Here is a 15,570-nt window from a genome sequence, read left to right as displayed (position 1 = left end):
AACATACAAAATTTATAAAATGCATATTGAGTTTGGTAATATAATTACCTCCCTCCATACCAAAACCGTTACTCCATTGTTGTAGTACCATTACCTACTACCGCAAAATATTGTACGTTCCATCTTTGTATACTAGCATTTAATTCATTAATCTGAATACTCATTACACCATTTTTAAATTTTCTAATCTAATTTTTTTTATAATTTTACTATTTCGCACTCTTATAATTATATAATTAATAACAATTTACTAATAAGTTAGATATCATCTAATAAAATGTGCTGCACAAAAAATAAATAATAATTCGTGCATATTCTATTCTTATTATATTTCATTTATCCTTATCATTTATTAAATCGCATAAATATTTCGTCTTATAAACTTTAATGTGGATGAAACGTAGTATGTTATTATCAAAATCATTAATACGAAAGATAGGAATTTGAAATAAACGTTGAGCTGCGATTTTATTATACATTATTGATTCATTATATTACAACAAATTCTAACATGTTTAAAATGAAATTAAGCATTCTCAAATTATAAGGGGAGCAGGTTATATTATGAGGCAGTTAAATACGATTGTTATAATATAACTAACAGATGATTTTCAAGAAGCAAAAGATTTTCTTACAAAAATAATAAATAAATTAATAATAAATATCAAGAAAAAAGATTGATTTTTAATTTATTATTAGAAATACTTTATTTGAAATATTTTATACTATTCCACAGAAATTTATTAGTAGCTAGCTTCTCCGATCTGCTTTTCATAGGCCCAATTCAAATTGGTACAACTACCATGGTCTCCAAATAAATCAAGTTCACTGCAACCAAATGTTGGACCAAAAATTATAATGGTTAAATATGGCATATTCTTTATTTATTACACAACTTAAAATGACTTTAAATATCATTACTATTCTTAAAAGAGAACATAAAACTATTATAATTTGACTACTATATTTTACTTTAATAATTGTCATAGTATGATACGAGATTGATTATCACAGATTTCATGAAATTTTTTATGTAAACTAGGCTATGCGTCGGGAATGATACTTGCCCATCAAGCTAAGTAAGAGAGTAATAATAACACACTTATATTTTATTTGGCATGCAGTATGAATAGGTCTAGTTTTTTACTATTATTATTATGGTATTAGTAAGAAATAAATGTAATAAATTACACAATTTATATGATTATATAAATAACAATGAATTGTGTGCAAGTGTTAAACAGTATATGAAATATTATTATTAAATACAAATTTTATTTATCACACGAAACAAATGTTGCAGTACTGTGAAATTAATAAATTCATTACAAAAAAAATTTTGTATAAGTAGTTTATTGTTACATTAGTTGTTATAAAAAATAATCTTTTTTTTTTTATCTTAAAAAAATTCTATTTTAGATTTAAAAAAAATTACATCTTCTGTTGAAAAAAAAATACATGTATATTGTTTACCATATCTCAAAGAAATTCACTATAGAAATCTATCGTTATAGAAAAAAAAAATCTCACTAATTAATATGAAAAAAAATCTCAGATAATTAATTGTAACAATCTATTTGTTACAATAAATAAATAAGTAAAATCATGAACCTAAAAAATAATAATATTATTATTATTAAGAATCGGGGCGCCGCAGCATCTAAATGGTGAAAGAATGTATTCAGGAAAAAAAACCAACCGGAATAAAACTGAAAACAAAAAAATAAAAAAAAATTCGAAAAAATAAAACGAAAAAAAAAATTTAGGTGGACAAAGAGAAAAATCGGGTTGAAAAACCAAAAAAAAAAAAAAAAAAAATAAGTACCGAAAAAAATTTTGAACAAAAAAGATAATAATTCGGTCCAGAAACACCGAAAAAAAAATTCAAAAAAAAAATTTATAATACGGTCTAAAAAAGACTGAAAAAAATAATATAAAAAAATCGGTCTTAAAAGACCGATACAATAGGATTATTTAATAAAAAAATAAAATAACTTTCGGTTTTGGAAAAAAAACCAAATCTAAACGAGGAAAGAATGAAAAAAAAAATTTCGGTTTGGAAAAAAAATCAAACCGGAAAAAAAAAGGAAAAGAAAAAGGTGTTTCGAAAGAGAAAAGAGGAAATTTGAAAAAAAGAAAGAAAGATCGGTTTAAAAAAAAAAAAAAGAAAATTAAAAAAAGGGAAACCGAGGTCGGTTCGAAAGAAAAGGAAAAAATTTTAGAAAAGAGAAAAAATTTGGATTAGATATACAATGTAATACCTATGCCCGTGATAAATCACGTTGCCACCATAGATACAATACTTTAATATAATTATTTATTTATTATTTACATTATCAAACCAAGCATATTATTGAATTCATTTATATTATTAATGAAGTTCAATAATTTCTCCATATTAATAAATTAGCCATTTCATAAAATTTAAAACTTCCAAAAAAAATTAATTCCCTTTTGGGAGGTCGCGTTATCCTCTGAATTTATATTTGTTTTTGTTACACTAGATCCTTAACTTCATTTGTGGATACTGTGTGATATTTCAATAATAAATTTCCACAAATAAATTTTCTACAAATTGACATTTTACCCCAAACGATTATCCTGATATTATTTAATTTGTGAAACCAATTTAATCACCTGATATTCTATTTTACCTGATTCAATGGTCTACTTAGTTTATCGTCATTTTCGGACGTTAATTTTAAACGTCATACAATTTTAAAATATTACACTAATTCTAAATATAATACTGCGCCCCACAATTAATAAATTTACTACGGCATTACAACAACATGACTTGCCGATCAAGCGGGTCTTAACTATAAAGAATACGGATCAGCAATTCAAAATTAATTTATCTAAACACTAGTTGTAGCCCGTCGCGCTGCGCCGGGGAATGGAGGGTGCATAATGATTAAAGCAAGAGAGTAATATAGCAATATATTTGTAGCATACCCGATTTGCAATACAGGTTTTTATTGTTATCATATCATTACAATTGTATTAGTATAAGGCAAAAAAATGTAAATAATTTGATATCTCTATGACCAATAGAAGGCGAGTTATTCCATATTTTTTCTTCAGAATCGCAGATTCTAAATTATTGATAAATACATATGAACTTATCACCGCCTTTTAATAGTCAAATTTTATGGTTCACTGGTGGATCACGAATTAATTGTTTCCAGAAGTCCATTTTGCCTCCAGGTGGTGTTCCTATAAAACTATCAATAAAATGTTAGGAAATGTTCTTAAACAAAATTAGCAAAAGAAAACCTTTTGTCTCCAAGAATCTCTGGAAGGACTAATATAACTAAAAAGTCATATAAAATTGTATAACGATATAATGTGTATTTATCTGTATTATTGATTTATTGTCTGTTATTTTTTAGTTAAATTTTTGGATCGGTAAATCAATATCATGAATACCGATCAATCTGATCATTTATATCACCATTTTATCATTACAAATGCCGATCATTTTATATAATAAATCATTAAATCATACTATGAAGACCAATCATTTTTGTTGACTGAAATTATGATAGCTTTATTACCAAATTACCAAAATTTAGATATTTTAAAAAAAGCTATTATAAAATTAAAATTATCTATAATATTATAATTTCGTATGATTTAACATATACATGTAGCCGAAACCTCCATGAAGCTGGACAAGGTTTCGGCCTTTCAGTAATTTAATTATAATAAATTATTAAAAACTATCCAGAAATCCATCCGAAACTTCAAAGACTTTATATTATAGTTTCGGCTGGATGTGGAGATTAATTTTTATCATTTTTTAACTTAATTTTGATTTAAAAATGTGGCCGAAAATCACGTGAAAAGGTTTCGGCTACAAGTATAATTTAACATAAAATATATTTTTGATCCCTGTTTCATATGATACATCTACATAACATATTATAAATTAATTATTCATTATATAGCACATATTAAAGTAAGTTAAATAAAAAAATTCTATAATATTTAGATTACCCTGTATAAATAATTTGAATTGTGTAATGGGTGGTTTGTCTGCTCCCGAAATATTTGATCTATATTATTATGGTTAAAATCCATTAATCAGTAAATTATAGCATTAATACCAAATTGCTAATCATTGCTATTTTATTGCTGAAATTAAAAAAAAAATTAATTAGCCCGTTTATTGATTACAAATACTTATTATTATAACTATGTACTCTTTTCATGATTAGATTGAAGGTCCTGAAAGTGTGATCCAAAGTATTCGTGTCAGATATTTACTAATTAGATTCCAATTTTTTAAAATAAAATGCAATTAAATGTTTTTGTGATTTTTTTTCTTATAACAATGGGACACAATTATTTTTTTTAAAAATTATATTTATTTCGTCAATAACAATATTTTTTTCGTAATAATAATATTTTTTTCTTCAATAACAATAGGATACAATGTAATTTTTTTTGATATTAATAATGATAACTTTTAATATTATTCATTCAATATTAAAATTTTTCGATAACAATAAATTCCACAAATACATTATTTTTATCAAAATGTTCTTTTGATAAATCATAAATCATCAACATATATTTTATTTTTGTGATAATATATATAAAGCATCAATTTTCCATCAACATAATATGTAATATTTTGTTAATACTAAATTAATATGGCTTCACTTCAGGAAACATTTGAAGATAAAACGCCTGAACAATGTAAAAAAAGATTAAATAATGAAAGTCAAACCTGTACAGACATGCATAAATCTCATAGATATCAGTGAATTAAAATTCTCATATTACATCAAGAGAACTGTCAGACAAAAAACATTGTATATAATGAAATTTTTCAAAATATTTAACACTCATTTATTGTAAATATAATTTAAATTACTCTAATGCACTATAATTATATTATTCTAATATATAGCTACATTATTGTAAATATAATTCATATCATTTCTAAATATAATTTATATTATTCTAATACTGTAAATATCATTTTACTAATTGTTAATATGATTTAATATATCTTATTTTAATATTTTTTTGTTAACTAATTATTAACTATATATCAAGTTTTAATTAATAAACAAAAAACTGTAACCATTTTTAATTTACATTATAATACCAAATTGTTCTATTTAAACAAACTCATTAGGTCCAGTGCGAAGCAACAGGTAACTGCTAGTATATATATAAAATAATTAGTACTGTTAGGCGCAAATGAATCATGTGAATCATGCGATACAATTCAAAGATTATTTATACAGGCTAATCTAAACGTTAGAAGATCGACATGTATTTTTTTATTATATTATATAGATTACTGAATTTTTTTATTATATTATAAAAAGAATAACTCAAAAAAAAAGTTATAACGGGAAAAAATGCTTGAATAAAAAAATTACGTAAAAAAAGGGTTCAGTCTATATAACTGATTTAACCTTTTCAGGATCGATGATCTAACCAAAAAGAATATAATTTTTTTATTAATTATATAATTAAAATTAGTAATCAACAAGATGAAGCGTTGGATTATTCTAATAATTAATGTTGGATGTAGTTGGATTTAAAAGAATGGTTTAAGAATGATGTAGGATAATGAAGATATATTTTGATAGGAATAAATTTTGTTCACGTGCAATCATGAGGACAAAATTTTTGAGTCAGGCAAAATTGCAAAATTGCAACTTTCTTTTTGTCACATGGCTCCTTTCTTTGCCTTTGCCATATCGATATAAATCCTATAGTTTTTTCCTCTGCTTATAATCCTAATTTTTAATCTTTTTCTTCAAAATTAAGCTCCTCTAAAATTTTGATTTTGGTTAACCCTTTAATGCGTACCTTTTTTCACAAACAATATCTTTTTGAGGAAATATCAAATCTCCCCATACAAAGGGTAAAATATTTCAAAATTTTATGTAAATAACTTAATAAATAACTTTCGTCAAGATTCATTCTGTATTTTCCTCTTTTTTTTTTTATTTGCAATATTGCTTTCAAGGTAGGAAAAAAAAGATATAGAGCACGGAGTTTTATCTCCAAGTTGACATGCCCTAAATAAGTTCATTTTTCCTTAGAGCCTTAAGAATTAATATATTAAAATAAATTCCTCTTGAAAAAAAAAAATCTAAATAAGTTAAGCCGTACAACATCTGGCGCGGCAGAATGACCTTTTTGATCACGTCCAGCCTCCGACAAATTCATCCGAAAATTCCTAACATATTCTACATTGTTGTATTAATTATAACGAAATATCCTATGATGAAATTGTATGTTTATTAATAAGTTATTTAATGATAAAGATTAAAGAAGACGAGTATATTTTTTTTACCGATAAAAAAAAAATCAGATTTCGTGTTAATTGTTTCCTCCCTCTTAGTTAATAATTGAGTAAAAAATTTCTCGAAATTGAAACATCATGAAAAAATTTGTGGTCACGGGTATCGCACAAAATCACAAATTTAGTTTTATCGCGTCCATCTTTTTTTTTCACGACAGGTTCCGTTTCCTAGTCTATAAATTTTAAGTTTTATATTAGTAACGTTATGAAATTAATTTCGCTTATTAATATATATTAACGTTTTTAGTAAATAAAACATCAATTAAATAAAGAGATAATTACAAGTATTTAGTTAACGGACATACGAATAAATTTTAACATGAATTTATCAAAGTTAAAATCTTCAAATATTATAATAGTAATAATAGTAATGATCAGGTTTCTTTTTTACATAAGCAAGAACCTGCAAACGCGAAGGTTAACTACAAACTTTAATTAATCATCAGGTTTCTGCAACGCGAATTGATGTCAAACTAATATACTTGCAGACGCACACGCAGTACAAAAATGTGACGTACTCAAAGGTGACACAACTGTATGATTATTTATTGAGATATCCTGATTGGATTATGCATTTCTCTTTTTATGCAATTTGAAGATCATCAAGTTTCAAGTTAGATAATTTAGGATGCAATTTGGGAACATCAATTCCATAATTCCGAAAATAAGCACCTTATTGCAACTTTGACCATATATGTGATGACAATTAAAAGTAAAATAAAAAAAATGTTGCTTATTTTCGGATTTTACAAAAATGATCATATAAAAAGGTTATTTGTCAATTCGGTCAATAAAATCTTTTTGCGAAAAAAAAATATCCTTTTTTTTGTAAGAAATACATAATATTGAAGAAAAATTTTTCAAAATTTTTAGCGAAAATAAATAAAATAACTTATTAAATCTAACAGTTATAAAAAAAGTATTTCGTTAGCTGTTAAAAAAAATATTTTTTACATATTTATTATATTTATTTTTTCACGCCACCACGCACAACTTTCTTTATTCTCATTTACTCTTTATATAATCTATATAATTTATATAATTTTATTATTATATTTTTCCTTAGAAATCTTAGAAATCGCTTCATTTTCATAAACTGAAAAAAAAACATCAAAATGAGTTCAACCAATTCACCAAGTTCTGCTGATAACCCAGAGGAGAATCGTCAAGCGGAAACAGGTGTGGCGCAGTACCGCTCGTCTCAACACTTACCAGCTGATTTTACATGTCTTCAACATATTCATCCTTCTGTCTTTTTCTATCGACCACCAAATGATTTTTACCACTATCTTATTAAATGTAACGAATTAACTTATGATGCCATTATGAGATTATTAAAGATGTTATTTAATGATAATGATAAAGAAAATAACATGAAGTCTAAAGAAAACGAATATATCTTCTTTTATCGACAAGAATATGATGGTCGATTTTATCAGATATCATGTGAAATTGTTTCTCCTCTTTTAGTTAATAATTGTTTGAGTAAAAATTTTCTCGGAATTGAACTTCAACAATGCATGGAACAAGAACATTTGGCATTTAACGTTGATCAAAAAGATTTTCTTGAACATCATTTGAAGCAATACTTAAGTCAATACATATTAAACTAAACGAATGAATAATGAAAGCTAATATAGGGTTAATCTATAGAATTTTTATATTAGTGACGTCGCATAAGTTGCTAAATATGTGTTTAGTGCTTATTAATAAATTAATAAACGTAAAATTTTTTTTAAGACATTTTCGGAACATTATGTCACGTGATGTTAGTTAAACGGATTATTATGTATTTTTGAATAAATGAGAACTGCGCCTTGTCGATCATTTTTCAATAAATCCCCCGTTGCACCGAAAAACAATCACCCACAATAAATTACCGGATTTGGGGGTCGTCTAAAGCCGTGTTCGATCACGTGATTTTTCATATTAACTATGTGACAAGTAGTGGTGTGACAAATAAAATTCCACCCACCGAAAAAATTCTAAGTCCCCAGGATAAATAGTAAAAATGGAAAAAAGGGGAGTGATGTAGGAGGTGATGAATTTTTCAAAATCACGTGATCGAACACGGCTTTAGACGTTCCCCGGATTTGACAAAATTTACATAGCAATTTTCATGTTGCATATAAGTTTACGAATTTTTAATAAAATTTAGCCAGAATTTTTTTATTTGAAAGTTGATCGTAGATAGTTTTTATGTATCAAAATAAATAAATATGATTAATTATAAATATAAAAAATTTTTTCATTGCAAAATAATATAAAAAATCATGAAATTCTCACTTTTTTTCAGCAATGGGTCAACTCTTTAAAATTTTAGAAAATTTTCTTTATTTTTTAATACATGAAAGCTACAATTGATTGGCTTTCAAATAAAAAATTTTTGACTGAATTTTATTGAGAATTCATAAAGTTTCATATAGCCCGAAAATCAACAATTTTACTAGTAAATCTTATAAAAATTTGTAATTACATAGTAAAATTAACAATAATTGACAAATTTTAGTCTATATGAAACTTAACGAATTCTCTACAAAATTCAGTCAAACTTTTTTTGTTTGAAAGCCAATCAATTGTAGCTTTCTTGTATTAAAAAATAAAGAAAATTTTCTAAAATTTTAAAGAGTTGACTCATTGCTGAAAAAAAGTAAGAACTTCATGATTTTTTGTATTATTTTGCAATGAGAAAACATTTTTATATTTATAATTAATCATATTTATTTATTTTGATACATAAAAACTATCTATGATCAGCTTTCAAATAAAAAAATTCTGGCTGAATTTTATTAAAAATTCATAAACTTATATGCAACATGAAAATTGCTATGCAAATTTTGTCAAATCCGGTAATTTATTGTAGGGCAGTGTATTACCGTGCCAAATATAAAAAATGGGCGCAGTACGCGTAAAAAAAGAAAAAATGACACAAAATTATCTTCCTGGTACGTGTTATACATGTTAAAAATGTCTATTTTGCTTTAAGGATTTACAAGTAAAGACTTGTAAGTGTGTAAAAATCACTAAACCAAAGAGAAAAACTAAGCCAAAACGTGCACAGCAAATTTATCCTCGTTTGTTTAAGCCGAGCCAAAGCTTACTAGCAAACCAATTCCTTTTTTCTGCAAATACGAAGTTTCAATATAATAGTGATTTCAATAAAGAATTTGCCTTTACTTTCTGTTCTACTTGTAACAATAAGTTTCAACGTTTGAAATATAAAGACAAGTTAACTAAAAAGTTGCCCAAAACACCAACTAAAAAGATGGATAAAGAATCTGATAGTACTTTTGAAATTGATAATAGTTCATCTCCTGAATTTTTTGATGATGAATATAAGGATATTGAGGAGATCAAATTGTATATAATTGTTGATAAAAGGGGTAAAAAGTCTTCATCCAAAGCTTTGGTTATAAAGCCAGTTGAATATACGAATGTTATGGAAAAAATCAATGCCGTTGTTCAAAAGGCATTTCAAAATGAAAATATTAAGTTATCAGACTACAGTATGTCATATAAAGCAATGAATGCACGTAGTCCTTCAAGTGAATTAGAAGATAAATGTGATTTTGATGAATTTATTGAAGATTACAAAAAAGTTATTGCAGCTAATAAAAAAATGGCAGTAATGATAGAACTTGAAGATTCTACAAATGAAAAAGTAAAGAAAACAGAAAAACGTTCAAAGGTAATAACAAGAAGTTAGAAAATACAACAATCTTTTATTTTTTTTATTCATTTAACTAATAAAAATTACTATTATAGGTTTCTGATGAAAGTGAATTATCAACTTCTGAAGAAGGAAACGTGTCATAATATTCAAAAAAAAAGAAAAAGTCTCGTATTCTTCGAGAAGATGATTTATCTAAAGAAGAAAAGACGCGAGCAGAAGTAATTTCTGCTTTAAGTAAAAAATATGAGTGTGATATACACTTTACGTTCAAGATAATCATTATTTGCAACTTAATCCAGCTAGATTGCAAATCTGGGCGCGTGAAATTGTAAGTTATCTTAAATTTCAAAAAATAAAACTAATTTATATCATAATTGTAATCTATTGCAAATTCAAAATTTGCAATTGGACCTGTCGATAATCAAATTGATGTAAGAAATTACTTTATTTTAATTTTTTTTGAATATATTTATTATTTGTTTTAAAATTAAATTTCACACTATATTATACATATATTATCTGCATGTGTATCCAGTTAATCTTAACCACTGCTACTATTTTACCTATAAATGTTGTAGACACAGCTTCGGTATCAGATTTAGTACTTACTACGAATCTTGGTATACAATTTGAATGTTACTATATTGGTAAAGATAAACCAACTGAGATTCCAATCACATTATTCCATCCAAATGAAAGCTGCTTAAAAAGTCAGACTACAGTGTTAAAACGTGGTTCTTCCATTTTTTTTTCAGGTGCTTTAACATCAACTGAGGAAAGTTTTATCCAGAACTATATAATTTTAATTTTATTCGTATTCAACAATCAAATTTAATATCAATCTACCAGGAAAATGCCCTGGTCTTCTACATCATCATCATCATCATCACCACATATGATAGCCACGAGATCTGCAATCCATAAAAAAATTAAACAACAATCCGCACCTGTACTAGGAAAACATGAAATTACTACAAAAATTTTCAGCCAACTAAATTAACTAAATTAACAAAATTCTCAGATCCACACTCATAGTGACTGAAGAAATTCAAGAGCGGGAAGAACAGGAAGAATCTGCATCTATACTTATTACACCTGCAACTACACCTGCAACTACACCTCCATCAAAAAAACGCGTAGGCCATGCAAAAGTTTAATAATTTATTAAATTATAAATATTTTCACATATTTTTTTTTATTTTATCCTGCTGTAATACAAAAAAAAATTGTTTTTTTTCTGTAAATAAATTTGAAATTAGATTTAATTAATTGAGTAAAGAATACACAATATTTTTTTCAACTTTTCTATGTTACAAAAAAAAAAAAGTAATAGCAGAATAATAATATATTTAACGTAAAATAAATTAATTAAAAATGCAAAATTGTTAATCAACAGGTTGTTTATTTGTCACCAATTTATTCATTAAATAATTATTTTCCTGTTAAAAAGTATAATTACTAAAGGAAATAGGTAGATCAAGAAGAAAGTTAGACATGTTAAAGTGACTTAACAGTATGTAGCTTTATAGGCCAACAAGATCATAATAATTTGTATTTTAAAAAAAAATTCTTTAAATAAAATAAAAAACGTATTTTTTAAAAAAAGTAAATTTTAGTGGTACATGAGATGTTTCTTTTTCTTTAAAAAATAAATATCACATTTTTTCTTCATATTAACATGTCAAAGTTCTTGCAGGTAATGGTAAAACCTCCCAAACAAAAACATTGTCTATAATGAAATATTTCATTCTATTTAAAATTTAAAATACGGTTAATTTAAAATACCTACTATAACTATTATAACTATTATAATAACTAATTTTCATAATTTTAATTAGCCAGGCCTGCGTGAAACGCGGGCATCCAGCTAGTCTTACTATAAAATAATATTAATTTTTGTAAAAATGTTTACACTTGGATTGTCTCCCTTTTTTCGCCCACTTTGGTTAAAAATGATTCTTCTAACTTATATAAAAGCATCTTTACGGTTAAATTTAGGTTTACTCGGAATATATTCCGGAAATTATATTATTCTGCATGAGAAACTCCCTGAACATTACATTGCACCACAAATAATTTCATTGAACTTGATCATCAACATCTCAAAATATTTTATAAAAATTTACGGAAGCAAGTCGCTCAACTTGAAAAATCAAATGCTAAAAAAACTATAAAAAAACTTGTAAAGGTTCGTCAATTAGCAAGAACTATTTCACAATACAGGCTCAAACACAATCAATACATATCAATAACTCGTGCTGCAACTCACAAACCTTCATAATTAATAAGCGTGAAAAAAAGCAAACATTTTATTTGAGAATCTAAAAAATTACACTAAAATAAATTATTAAAATAAATTTAATTTATGAATAATTAATTAAAATAAAAAATTAATATAAAACGAAAAATCTGTAACATGGAAAACTTATAGTTTGCTGACATACTAGTTTCAACCTAAAAGTTCATGTAGATTTTTTATTAAATAATCCAAATTTTGACTTTAGTCGGCTGGCTAAATACGTTAAGTACGTATTTTATCGGTCTAGCTGAGGCTGTTAACATCCGCAAATTATACGTGTTAGTGTTTCAGTATTTCCATTTTAACGATTACTTGTATTAATATAAATATAAAAGAAGAATCTTTATTTCAGTATATATACAGAATTGCTTGTTTCACCACAAATATTTATTTTGACGATTATATTTGTTTACATCTTAAAAATTAAAAAAAAAAAGAAAAAAAAGTGAAAAGCAACTATAAAATAAAAGTGAGCATAAAGTGCCTGTAATTTATCCTCTTGTCTCAATCAATGATGAGAATAACGGTTCCAGTAAATTTCTTAACTGATGGCTGATCGCTATAAAAAGTTTTTTGTCCAAATGACTATTATCTTTGTATTCAATGGTCAAATGATTTTAGAAGTTATTATCACCAATGGAAACAACTCTGTCGGTTCAGCTCCGGTTCACAGAACTGAAGCAGGACAGACCGATAGAACCGATTTCAATAACTGGTTCAGAACAACATAGCAGAAACTTATGATTTTAAGACAACACTTTCACTATTATGTAACATCATGGTTGTAATAATGTGACAATGCATTTTACATTAATGCAAAGTTACAATACACTCACGATGCTGTGACAGTGTTGTTAGATATATCGTAATGATACTGTGAATTTAAATTTTTTAATGTTATAAAACGGTAAACTATTTTAATATTAATAAATTTCAGAATTGTCAAAAACGTAGTTATAATACTTGTAATTGCATAGTGATAATGTTGAAACAGTATTAGAACGATATGATACACTGATACTATACTAAATTATCATCAAATAATTATTAGTAATCATATAAAAAACAATGTTACTGAATATATGAATTATTTTATTAATTTAAACGTAATTTAACCATTTTTTAACATTAAATGTACATAAACTAAATGTAAAATATGCAGAAAATTGATTAACAATTTTATGTAAACTTGAAATTACAATGAAATAAGTATAACATTTATTATAAAATGACTTGTACAGAGACTTTTATACATGCATTAAACAAAAACATAAATATAGAATCATAAACTTCGTAGCCACGCTCAATTAAGGCAATGTATTACTAGACCTACACTAAAGATGACTTTAGCAAGGCTTTCTTTGTGATTTAAAAGAAATTTCATACACTTTGCCAGCTGGTGAGATAGCTTATGACTTCTAACCTCAAGTCAGTTTATACTTTGTCTAATTTTTATTGAAATACATAATTACACCAAGTCCAAAGAGTTGAAGAACAAACTATCTGAAAAAGTAAGATGAATATTAGTACTATTCATTAAAAGAAAAATTAAAGAAAAGAGTAAAATAACTTACAAAATTCGCATACAAAGATACCTTTCATGCACCTAAAGAGCCAAAAACTAATCTAAAGTAATGAAAATGAAATTGTTAGGTTAATGTATTGTTAAATAAAGATGGAGTTTAAAAATATAAAAAAACGTACTGTTCTCACGTCCAAAAACCTGTAAATGTTTGTTAAAGAATAATTTAATAAATCACTTTTCTTACCAAATCCCACGCATCTAAATATTTGAAGACTACAAAAAAGAAATAATAAATAATAAGAAAAACATTACCAACCAAATCTAGATATTGTATTTCATTTACAAAAAGAAAAAAAATGAAACTTTAATAATTGTTTCATTAAGTAAGTAAAAGAAAAAATGGTAAAAAAGTTTTTTTTTAAAGAGAATTTAGGAATTTGTGTCCACTAAAAAAAAAGTAAAAGAAAAAAAACAGGGAAAGGGAAGGTGAAAAAACAAAAGGAAAAAGAATGGAGAAAAATAAAGGGGGAAAAATAAAGGGAAAAGAGTGGAAGATGGAAATGGAAAAAAGGAATTATGAAAGGGAATTGAAAGCTAACGAAAAAAAAAGATTTTAAAAGCTTAAAAAGCTTTAAAAAAGCTTAGTCTTTAATAATTATGCAGTCTGCAGATCATCAATTCATCTTATTGACATTTTATTTACGATGTGTTTTTATAGGGTAATATGAAGTCAAAAAAATTAAACTTCATGAAACTATTAAATAAACTTAATTTATTTTATTGAACAAAACATAGTACTGTATAATTGCCCTGTCCTTCAAGAACTATTATACTATCATGTCAAACTCTAAACAACACTGGTGAAAAAGGGAAATTTTGATCGGATTACATTTTGTAAAATTGCATATCACGTGTATCACGTGAAATATTATTAATATTCGATCTCTGATTTTTTTTTTTAACTAAACTTTCTCTCTTTTGCTCTTTCTCTTTTTTACTCTTTCTCTTTCATTCTTCCTTTTCCTCCCCTTTCGTTAACTTTAGAAATACAAAAATTCCAAGAAAACAATATCCCAAGAAGAAAAAAAAATAAAGTTTACTGAAAATATGGAGACGGCCAGTGGGTGTTTATTTTTTTCTTTTTTTTAGAAGACCGGCTCTTATTATCTTTAGACGTTTAGAATTTTGCATGTGGTTCTTCTTTAAATCTTTATTTTAATAAAATGTTTATTAACTAGTAACATTTTATTCATTATTTTTTTTAGGCTTTTTATAGGAATCTAGCTCTAAACTCTGAAGACACCAAATATTCTGGTAGGTTATAGTATCAATAACTTTTTAGTATAAAAAAAAATTTAATTTTTTGTTTTCTATTTTGTAGGGACTCCAGCTTCGGTTATGGACAGATTCCTTAGTAAGTTTGATCACTTTCGAAAACTTACTTTCAAAAAAAATTTTATTAATTATTTTTTTTTTTATTGTAGGATTTTTGCTCTAATTTAACTACTGGCAGAATCCTGGGAAATTACTTTGAAAACTATGAAACCTGAGTAAGTTTTCAAAAATTTTCAAAATCTATTTTAAAAAAAATGTTAACTATTTTAATTTTTGTAGAATTCACTCGCTAACGTTAAATTTAGGCTTTGAATGCAGATTAGTTTGGACGGAATGTATGTAAGATGTTACATTCTGATGTATAAATATGAAGACTAAAGCTATCTTTTTTCATTGTTAAACAC

At 25.6% G+C, this 15,570-nt stretch overlaps 3 protein-coding genes across 3 annotated transcripts; all 3 read left to right on the top strand.

The window, feature by feature from the left end:
• Positions 1–7,449: 7,449 nt before the first annotated feature.
• OCT59_027069 (uncharacterized protein) lies at positions 7,450–7,947 on the top strand (the record flags this gene model as incomplete). Its single annotated transcript, XM_025333691.2, has 1 exon — positions 7,450–7,947. One exon carries the CDS (start codon positions 7,450–7,452, stop codon positions 7,945–7,947), a length of 498 nt encoding a protein of 165 aa, XP_025170147.1.
• Positions 7,948–9,599: 1,652 nt separating this feature from the next.
• OCT59_027068 (uncharacterized protein) lies at positions 9,600–10,150 on the top strand (the record flags this gene model as incomplete). Its single annotated transcript, XM_025332579.2, has 2 exons — positions 9,600–10,022; positions 10,100–10,150. 2 exons carry the CDS (start codon positions 9,600–9,602, stop codon positions 10,148–10,150), a joined length of 474 nt encoding a protein of 157 aa, XP_025170146.2.
• A 380-nt stretch (positions 10,151–10,530) lies between these two features.
• On the top strand, positions 10,531–11,164 carry OCT59_027067 (uncharacterized protein; the record flags this gene model as incomplete). Its single annotated transcript, XM_066136693.1, has 2 exons — positions 10,531–10,654; positions 11,043–11,164. The coding sequence occupies 2 exons, from the start codon at positions 10,531–10,533 to the stop codon at positions 11,162–11,164; spliced, it is 246 nt and encodes an 81-aa protein (XP_065993156.1).
• Positions 11,165–15,570: the final 4,406 nt, after the last annotated feature.

This window comes from Rhizophagus irregularis, chromosome 7 (assembly GCF_026210795.1).
Source record: "Rhizophagus irregularis chromosome 7, complete sequence".
Taxonomy (NCBI): Eukaryota; Fungi; Glomeromycota; class Glomeromycetes; order Glomerales; family Glomeraceae; genus Rhizophagus; species Rhizophagus irregularis.
Note: the sequence above shows the minus strand (reverse complement) of the source record. Positions and strands in the feature narration are given on the sequence as shown.